This window comes from Genypterus blacodes, unplaced genomic scaffold (assembly GCF_046128005.1).
Source record: "Genypterus blacodes isolate CSIRO-AG114 ecotype Tasmania unplaced genomic scaffold, CSIRO-AGI_Gbla_v1 ptg000438l_1, whole genome shotgun sequence".
Classification (NCBI taxonomy): Eukaryota; Metazoa; Chordata; class Actinopteri; order Ophidiiformes; family Ophidiidae; genus Genypterus; species Genypterus blacodes.
This window is the reverse complement of record NW_027467208.1, coordinates 5,341,736-5,351,372: the sequence shown is the minus strand read 5'-3', so window position 1 is coordinate 5,351,372 and position 9,637 is coordinate 5,341,736. Positions and strand designations below refer to the sequence as shown.

Sequence of the window (9,637 nt, the reverse complement as noted above, 5' to 3'; positions counted from 1 at the left end):
TTAATAAGACAACTCAAAAACATCTAAATGTTATGAGGTGGAGGTGTTATGCAGTACGATGTCTCACAAGGAACACGATAACAGCCTGTACGCCCAGAAACGAGTCTGCCACCTGCACTCACAGTGACAGCGTGTACTTCACTTAAATACAGCAACACTAAAGTATCCAATGGAATAATGGACGCCACAGCCGAAACAAACAAGCTCAGACTTTGCCCGCCGATAATTGAGTTGTGGCTGCGACGCCGCCTCTGTTTTTCCCTCTTACTCCCTGCTTTTAAACTGTGTGAATAAATGTCCGACACAAACACACCGGCAGCCCTCACACCTCCCCCCTGTCTTTTAAATTTTTTTGCATAATAAGCCAACATTATCCCCTGGTGACAGAGGAGCATCTTGTTGACTGCTTGTTTAGCATTTCTCATCTCTAAGAGCTGCAGTCAAACCACAAATTGGCTCCTGTTTTTGTCCTCGTTTTGTCGCTTCGCTGCTGCCAAACATCTGCAGCTTGTGTTGTCCTTGTTTCATGAGATTATCCTGCGAACATAAACTGAAGGCTCTGACCGTCCAGTTGAGGTGAAGCTTGCAGATACTGGAGACTGATAATGCTTTTCCAGTTGCAGCAATTATGCGGTCATGCAACGTAATTAAGCCCCTGAAATTTAAAATAGAAGAAAACACAGCGTACTGGTTCGTTTACCTTCATTCCCTCAGACTTGCTTGTGTCTCAATAAGCAGCACCACCAAGATATTATCGCATTTGATGTTTGAAAACGTTAAAGGTGTATAATTTCAGTATTTTGCTCAACCTCTACTTTTCCAGATGGTAATTTATGACCTTAAACACATTTTACACCCCCTTGTCCATGCAAGAAAAGGTTAAATAGGAGTTTTCATGGTTTCTATGGTTTACATAAGCCATCTTACGTCTCTATACAGCCTCAAAACAAACGTCACAAACCAGATAAATGCCTGAAAGCGAACACATCCGCTGTGTCACTGTTGTGTACGTACACGAACGTATCATCGCTTTACAGTAAACATTCCTCTAACCTGAAAATAATTGGTATTCACAGTTTGAGGAGGATGACTCATATCATCTGACACCATGCCGCATTTGTTTTCCTTTCATTTGTTGTTTCGTCTACAGGCCTTGAGGAGATTGACAGCTTTTCCTGTAATGAGAGGCCGCTTCCTGTTTTTCCGTGAAGTCGTGAGTAAAATCGGCAGACGTCGCTTTGCGAGGCAACGACGTATACGAGAGATAAAGCTGCATCTAATGAACAGATCATGCATTGTAAATGAATGGCGACATTATGTGAATTGTAATGTTCTTATAGTGCTGCACAGAGCTTTTTGCTGATGATCTTAGTAATGCTTAACCAGGTGTTCCTCCTGTTTGCATCTGAATACAAATACAGATAACATGTTTAAGTGTAATATTAATGCAAATAGCAATGTTACAAGCTTTAATAGTCATATTTATAGCATTGCCTGCCTTCTTCTCCTTCTTCTTCTGTGTGTTGCAATGGGACGTCACTAGTGTTTTCTCAGTCTAATGTGATAACAGGGGAGATCATCCCTCTCCCTCTGTCTCACAGCTCTTTCTGTCTCCCATGCAGGCTGCCAGATGTTTGAGGGCACTTCTGTCTCTGTCTGCCATCGGGTGTGCCGGGGAGTTTTCTACCTCTTGGCGGCAATTTTGACGCTGACATCTCAAACGCGCTCGCCGTGTCCACAGACGTGCCGCTGTAACACGGCGGTGCTGGAGGTGAACTGTTCGGGTCACCAGCTGACCACAGTGCCCAATGCGCTCCCAAAAGACTCCAAACTCCTAAACTTAACCGATAATAAAATCAAGGCTTTGGCGCAGCAGCAGTTCCAGACGTTAACACAGCTGCGGGAGTTGGATTTAAGTGACAACATTTTGGTCATAATTGAAGCAGAAGCCTTCCTCGGGTTGCAAAACCTGCGAACTCTGCATCTTGCTCGTAATCGCCTGAAGATTATTCCCGTGGGAGCGTTTGCTGGCTTGACAAAACTGCAGTTGCTGGACATTAGCAGCAATGACATTCTTGTTTTTCTCGATTTTACTTTCCGTGACTTAGCAGCCCTGCGTTGCGTGAAAGCATGCGACAATGATTTAGTCTTCATCTCTCGCCACGCTTTCAATGGACTCAGCTGCCTGCGAGAGCTCCACCTGGATGGGTTCAACCTCACGGCCGTACCAACAGAGGCATTGACGCAACTCAACGGGCTGACAAGACTTCATTTCCACTTGTTTAGAATCGTCTCGCTGCCAAACTACTCTTTCCATCATCTGGGGCATCTCAAGGAACTCATCGTCTCCCACTGGCCTCAGCTGGAGACCCTGGCAGGAAACAGCCTCTTTGGATTAAATCTTACATCTCTAACCATTAGTAACTGTAATCTCAGTGCTGTGCCCTATGTCGCGTTGCATCATCTCGTCTATCTTTCCTTCCTTGACCTGTCCTTTAATCCTATCACTCACATTCATGGGAACTTGCTTGGCGGCTTGCTGCGGCTCCAAGAGTTCCACCTGGTTGGCGGGGCCTTATTGTACATTGAACTTCAGGCGTTCAGGGGTTTGCCGCATCTTAAATTCCTTAATGTGTCTAGAAACCTTCTTACCACACTCGAGATGGGAGTTTTTCATTCCGTGAATGGCCTAGAAATTGTGGGAATTGATAACAATCCGCTGGCATGTGACTGCCGTTTGCTGTGGATGGTGCGCAGACGCTCGCATCTGAACTTTGGTGGAACTCCACCCGTCTGCACGACCTCAGTCCCGCTGCAGAGCTGGAAAATTCTAGACTTGTCCGAGACCGCGCTTCGTGCCCTGCTCACTTGTCAGCGGGCTCGAATTTTGAACCATAAACCTCAGGCGGTGAGGATAGATCAGGGACACACAGTGGTGTTTTATTGCAGTGCAGATGGTGACCCTCTGCCGGCTGTCACCTGGCTTAACCCACAGCTGAGACCGCTATCGTCCGTAGGTAGAATCCGGGTTCTTATTAATGGTTCACTGGAGGTTCGTTACGCACAGCCTCAAGACAGCGGCACTTACCTCTGCGTGGCGTCTAATGCAGCAGGGAATGATAGCCTGCCTATTACCCTCCATGTCCAAAGCTTTCCATCGTCTCCTCAAAACTCCTTCCGCCTCAAAGGCAGGTTCACCTTTCCATCCAGCACACCGGGTGTAAACGAACCTCAGCAACTCCCATCTGATCTCAAAACCTTACTGATAGCCGTAGCCATTGGGTTTCTGTCATTTCTCAGCTCTGTGACCATATGTTTCGTTTTCATGTTCTTCTGGAGTAAGAGCAAGGGGCAACTGAAGCACACGGCCACGATTGCGTATGTGCCCCGAAGCACCGTGTCAGGTGGAGATGGGGCCAAAGGCAACTACATGGAGACAGGCAGGTTTACAATGAAACTGATATAAGTCAGTAAGTGAGAAGTCTAACGTAAAGTAAACATTTAGTGTAGTGTGCAGCTTTGCTAGGTCATGGAAATCAAATAAACACATGCATAATCCATTCATGTTTCAGTGCAAATGATCATACTGTCAAATCCTGTAATGGTGATGCATTATGCTTCATTTAGATGTGCTGTTTCACCTGCTTTAGATACATTATTGAGATAGTAAGTGTGAAATAAATTGTAAGGTTGGTTCTCTTATGTAAAAAATAAATGAAACTATAAGAAGTTTTTAGAATATTTGCTTGTACATCAAATTACTACTTTACATTATCATCATTATTAAAAATATAATGATTTACAATAAAATATAAATGATCGTATTCTACATTAATTATATAATTATAAGACTGATATCAAATATCTTGCATCATGTTTAACAATTACGTGGAAACATACACTGCACTTGCAACATTGTGTGTGTTTAGTATTCTTATTCTACATAATGTATGGAATGCACCTACATTTCTATTTCCATGAGAAACTTTACTGTGTACAAGTGTTATTTAAATAAAGTTACTGTCCTTTCCAGTATGTGATTTTTATTTTTATTTTGTGTGCTCATTTAGTTCAATCACCATGAGACCCTTTCTTACTCATCAGTACGCCTCTCAAATCACGACCTTTGCTTCTATTCAACAATATAAAAATAAAATAAAATAAAATAAACTACTACAACTACTACTACTACTACTACTACTACTACTAATAACAACAATATCATATTGATTTTACATTTTACATTAATTCAACCGATCCTTTCAATTCTCTCTGTTTGAGTTTACAGCCTTTTCGATCTTGAACACAGCGCAGTACGGGTGAACGGAAAAACAATCGTTGCTCCGGAAGTGCTAGTTCAAAAAAGACGGTAGCTAGCAGGCTAGCTCGAGAGTGTTAGCTGTATGTTACCTACCAAGCTAATATTGTCAGAATGAATAGGTAACATACCTTATACCAAAATAAGTCTATTTTAAAATTTAGCTTAACTTGCATAAATAGCGGCCAGCGATTAAAGGAACAGTGGCCGAGATACACGAAAATATCTTTGTAAAACACAAGTACAAAAGGGGTTTAGCCGCGTGAGCTAGCCTTAGCATTGTTGTTGTATTTGGTGTTGTTTAGAGATCGCAGTGATGACTCTGGTTGTAGGTCGAGAGCCCCGAAAGACTGCGGGGAACCGCATGTCCAAACTGCTGGATGCTGAAGAAGAGGACGAGTTCTACAAGACAACATATGGAGGATTCAACGATGTGAGTGAAAAGAAATAACAATAATATGTAACACAACAGTGTTACTGCGGAAAACAACCTTAGAGGCTTAGAGTATCTACTTTATAAAGACTTTATTCTTGTCTTCATTGCTTATTAAGTGTTTTATTTAATCACCATCTTGGTGTGAGAGGTTATTCTGTGTTCAATCACATATTGTCAACAAATGTTTGTCTTTTCTGTTTTTCCCTTCAAGGAATCCGGAGATGATGAATATCACGGAGAACATTCAGATACCGAGGATGAGGTGGACAGTGACTTTGACATCGACGAAGGTGACGAACCAGACAGTGACCAGGAGGAAGACGCACCCAAGCGGAAGAGTCGAGTCGTCACTAAAGCTTATAAGGTAGAAACAGACAATGTAGATCAGGTGTTCAGTCTAATTGGTCATTTTCTTGTGTGTGGAGAGTTTTGAAAGAGTGGAGAGGTGAACAAACGTATTTTTAACTGATTTTGATTAATTAAAGGAACCTATAAAGGTGGCAAAGCCCAAACCCAAGAGACCCTCAGAGGAACTGAAGAGTACGGAAAAGACCAAAGTGGAGCTCAAAAGGAGAATTCCACCAGAATTCCAGGATTTTGCTGAAAGTAAGACTGCTTGCCCTCAGTGTGTTTACAGATATTGCACAAAATGACAATATAATTAATGACATAAAATGAGTCAAAGAGCATAGAAATCTTTTCATAAACCCGTTTCCCTTTGCTGCAATCCATCTTTAGCCCGTAAGTCGGTGCGACAGTCCACCAGCGAACACACCAGGAAGACCAATCTGCGCTTGCAGGAGCGGCAAGACGCCCCTCGGCGACGCAGAGGCGCTCACCGCGACCGACCCCTGACGCAGGAAGAGCTGCTGGCCGAGGCCAAGATCACAGAGGAGCTCAACATTCGCTCTTTAGGTGAGAGAGCAAGGACCAATTCAGCGCTGTGTGTAGGAGTTTACACACTAGGGATTTACGCTGAAATAAGCAATGGAACAACCGTTTGTTTGACAGTAGAAATAGAACTGTTTCACGTCAATAACTCAAATAATGCCATCCCTAATTTCTGTAAAATGTCTCTTTTTGTAGAGAACTATGAGCGACTGGAGGCGGACAAGAAGAAACAAGTTCACAAGAAGCGGCGTTTTGAAGGACCGACCATCAGATATCATTCCGTCCTCATGCCAATAGTCTCCCACTCCATTTTAAAAGAAGAAAACGTGGATGTTGAAGGGTAAGTAGGTTTTCCTCTCTTTCTCTCCCAGGCAAGTAAATGAGAGAGACTATAGAGCTCTCAGAGGAGTTCTATACGGGTGTTGTGTTTGCTTGAGGTAACTTTCTCCCTCAAGCCACGAAGCAATATTCAGCTTTACAGGCAGGTTTCTGCTCTAATCTGACAGACAGACGGACCTCATGGGGTTAAGTTTATATATTGCAATGTAACATGCCCGGTCCCTCTTCGACTAACAAAGAACAAAAATGAAGAAGGAAAAGAGAAACAGACCAGCAGGAGTAACATCCACCTTTATTTTCCAAAGGTTGGATCAGGATCTTCCTCAAACCGCAGCACCGAACACCACCGCACCTCCCCAGCACCCGGCTGGAGGTCTGTGCTCTCGTACTTATATCACCTTCAGCGACGACGACTCTTTCGAGGCCGCGTTCACACACAGCTCGCAGTCCAGTCCCCCGCTGCCCGTCCAGGAAGTGTGTCCCGTCACGCACAAAGCGGCGCTGTACAGAGACCCGGTCACTGATATACCGTACGCCAACACGCGAGCCTTCCGGATCATCAGAGAGGCGTACAGGAAATACGTGGCGGCTCACGGATTCCCAAACACATCGGGCGGGACGACGGGACTTGACGCCTCTGCGCCTAAGGGTGCTCGCCAGAAAATGCTTGTCAAACAGAGCGCAGTCACAACATAGGTCACACACACACACAGACACACACACAGACACACACACACACAAGGAAATGGGTTTGATTTTGTTATTTTCAAGGTTTGAGAAATGCTTGATTTTGAATAAAATGCTTGAAACAGATTGATGAAATTGCAAGGGAATTATTGTGTGTGTGTGTGTGTGTGTGTGTGACGGAGGTACAGGTTGCAGGTACAAATCCCGCTCAATCATCAGCAGATTGTGCAGCCTCTCTAAGAACATCTCCCAAATCTATATTGATGCCAAAGATATTTGGGCAGAACTGAGGCTGACTTCCTGTTGCTCTTCCTATAAGCAGTCAACTGTCTTTGTCCTTTGCTAAGCAACCAGGCTGCTGATGCCAGTCCTTGTACAGCAAATCCTGGGCTTCATCTGCAGTTCTTAAGCTGTCAGCTGCTCTTTGGCAGCACATGAAGGAGGAAAGGCATTTAGCATGATTACATGTAGAACCCTGTTCCCTGACTTCTACTCACAGTAACGGCACTTGTTTCATAACAGCTGAAAGCCTCGAAAGTGAGGGAATTTCTGATCCTAGCCTAAAATAAAACAAAGTTGTATTTCTTCCCGCAGACGTGTGGCAAAAGGGATCTCTCCAAATGTCACCTATCAGATCCTTGGCACAAATGTGGGAGCAATACAAGTGTGAATGTTACTAGAACAAGTGAAAGATGTAATTTATGTATTTGCACACAGACCTGGGTTCTGATTTGACGTTTAAATGAACATTCTTCATCAATGACGGCTCATCCTCTGTTGGTATCATTGTTTCACAGTCACATGGTCTCAGTTTTGACATAGGCGGTGCTGGTGTAACACAGAGAGGCAGCTTGGGCCATCTAGAGGGCTTCCTAATTGGTCGTCCCATCATCAGCCTCATCTTGCGCTATATTTGTCAAATACTGTGACGACTGTGACAGAATATCCAACTAGAGGAAGAATTCCAGCCCTAAAGTTTAAGAGTCTCCTCAGACCGACCACATCCTGACCTCTGTATTCTAAGGTTCTATCTGACATTTCCTCCAAAGTGACTCAGGTTTGCTTTATGTACTTGTATTTTTCAACCACAACAAACCGTCAGAGTTCAGCCAGATGAGAGCGGTGACACTTTAGACCCTGTATCTCCGATAAGAACTTTCTAACACTAAGGTCACTAAATGCCAAAACTGATTCATGTATGGGGCAGCAGAAGGAACATAGCAGCAGTTCTGCGGTGAAGCAAGCAGGTTTAATCCAACAAAACATAACAAAACAAAAATAAGAAAAGAAAAGAAGCTCATTGATGCTAAAGCAGGAGGTGTCGCTGTAGCTAACACGGTCTAAACAATTTCCCAATATTTCTTATAACTCAAGATAGAATTTATCACACATGCCCACATTGTTGACGCACTGTTCTGCTGTAATGAGACGTTACAAAATGGATTCATTCACCACAGCGGCACAGCGGTGAAAATGAAAATCTAGAACAAATAGTGAGCGACTATTCTACATTCAAGATTTGATCAAACAAAACATGTATTCAGTGAAATTGTACTCAAGTACTAAAGTCAATGTATACATACTTAACGAGAGACTAGAGCCTGACTCATCCTGTAAAGATTCAACCTCAGTGTGTGTGTGTGTGTGGTGTGTATGCACAGCTGTACTGTATATAGATTGAGGTGTTTTTATAGACTTGATTTTCAGAGAGCAGACAGTGAGTCACCAGGATGCACCATCACTCTCCAGGGTCTGCAGCCCAAATCCAGCCCTGTGACAACAACAAGAAGCTCCAGACCTGTGCTGAAATGTCAGTGAGTAAAGTTCAATACAGTTCCAAAATAGTTCAATCACCTAAGCAAACAGAATGGGGTCATCGGCGAATCTGTGGACTTGGGTTTGGACTTGACCTGATCTCTACTCTGCGTAAAGACGATGTCATCCGGAAGCTGTATAGCCCAGCTTTAGTTCCGAGCTCACTTGAGTTGCATTGTGGGAAAATTATGGGATGATACAAAGACCGTAGACAGGATTGTGAATCCGCAACCTTGGAATCCAATTGCACAACAAATGTTTTTAATCAGAGGTTGTTGATTGGACTTTGGAACGGCATTGCCACTTAGAAGCACCTTTGGGTCCAATCCAACTACCTAATAGCTTGAATATTACAACAAATTATCCAGCTGATGTTCCAGTCGGCCTATGTTCTGCTCTGGATCCATTTGAATGAAACCCATTTACAAAAATTAGTGGAATTTTGGCAAAGTAATTACAGGGAATCAAACAGTGATGGGCCCAATAGAGCAGCATGTTCAGATCACAGACTCCATGTCAGGATCATGAGTGGAAAGAATAGACGAAGGCGACTTCATCAACTAATGTGGCATCGCTTTACATACGCAGCTAAACGCCAGCATGAGGGGAATTTAATTTACCATCATGCGCCTCGGTTGCATCAAGCTCAACGTTGGTTCTTTTGAAGCGGCTGCTGCCCACACACACTTGCTTTGGTGAAAAGGGAAAAACACATTAATTCAAAAATGCCAAGTTATCCCTCTAAGCGGTCGTGATTCATTGGGTGTCAGGCCAATGTGGCGTCTCTGAGGGAATGAAGATATTACGTGTACGGTGAAATAGATATTCTGGAAGATTTCAACGCCAAAGTCCAGTATTTGACGTTTTGAAAATGTTATCCTGCTAAATGGCTTCTAGTATCTTCTGCATACTGATAGCTTTGTCTCCCACATGCTGCACAGTGCATATGGTACCAATTGAACAGTTTTCAGAATAGGAAGAGGGGAACTGCATTATCACTCGTTCTAGTGTGGTAGTTGCCATGGAGACAAGTGTAGGTGGTGTACTGTGCTGTACTCTGTGCAGTACTCCTTCCCTTGTCCTCTCCCCTCGTCTCTTGCCCACCCTCTCTCTTCTGTTATCTGCAGCATCCACGTAACTTTCACTCTTTC

The 9,637-nt window shown here is 43.7% G+C and overlaps 2 protein-coding genes across 2 annotated transcripts; both read left to right on the top strand.

Moving 5' to 3' along the window:
• Nucleotides 1–1,630: 1,630 nt before the first annotated feature.
• Nucleotides 1,631–3,640, top strand: LOC142989844 (leucine-rich repeat and immunoglobulin-like domain-containing nogo receptor-interacting protein 1). The gene has a single exon (XM_076139549.1). The coding sequence runs from the start codon at nucleotides 1,631–1,633 to the stop codon at nucleotides 3,464–3,466; it is 1,836 nt and encodes a 611-aa protein (XP_075995664.1). The 3' UTR covers nucleotides 3,467–3,640.
• A 709-nt stretch (nucleotides 3,641–4,349) lies between these two features.
• Nucleotides 4,350–6,797, top strand: vps72a (vacuolar protein sorting 72 homolog a). The gene is made up of 6 exons (XM_076139037.1): nucleotides 4,350–4,751; nucleotides 4,966–5,118; nucleotides 5,240–5,360; nucleotides 5,493–5,669; nucleotides 5,841–5,985; nucleotides 6,290–6,797. Exons 1-6 carry the CDS (start codon nucleotides 4,635–4,637, stop codon nucleotides 6,678–6,680), a joined length of 1,104 nt encoding a protein of 367 aa, XP_075995152.1. The 5' UTR covers nucleotides 4,350–4,634; the 3' UTR covers nucleotides 6,681–6,797.
• Nucleotides 6,798–9,637: the final 2,840 nt, after the last annotated feature.

Coding starts and splice junctions, on each gene's coding strand:
- LOC142989844 (XM_076139549.1), top strand. CDS start 1,631: ATGTTTGAGGGCACTTCTGTCTCTGTCTGCCATCGGGTGTGCCGGGGA.
- vps72a (XM_076139037.1), top strand. CDS start 4,635: ATGACTCTGGTTGTAGGTCGAGAGCCCCGAAAGACTGCGGGGAACCGC. Junction 4,752..4,965: donor CATATGGAGGATTCAACGAT/GTGAGTGAAAAG, acceptor TTTCCCTTCAAG/GAATCCGGAGATGATGAATA. Junction 5,670..5,840: donor GCTCAACATTCGCTCTTTAG/GTGAGAGAGCAA, acceptor CTCTTTTTGTAG/AGAACTATGAGCGACTGGAG.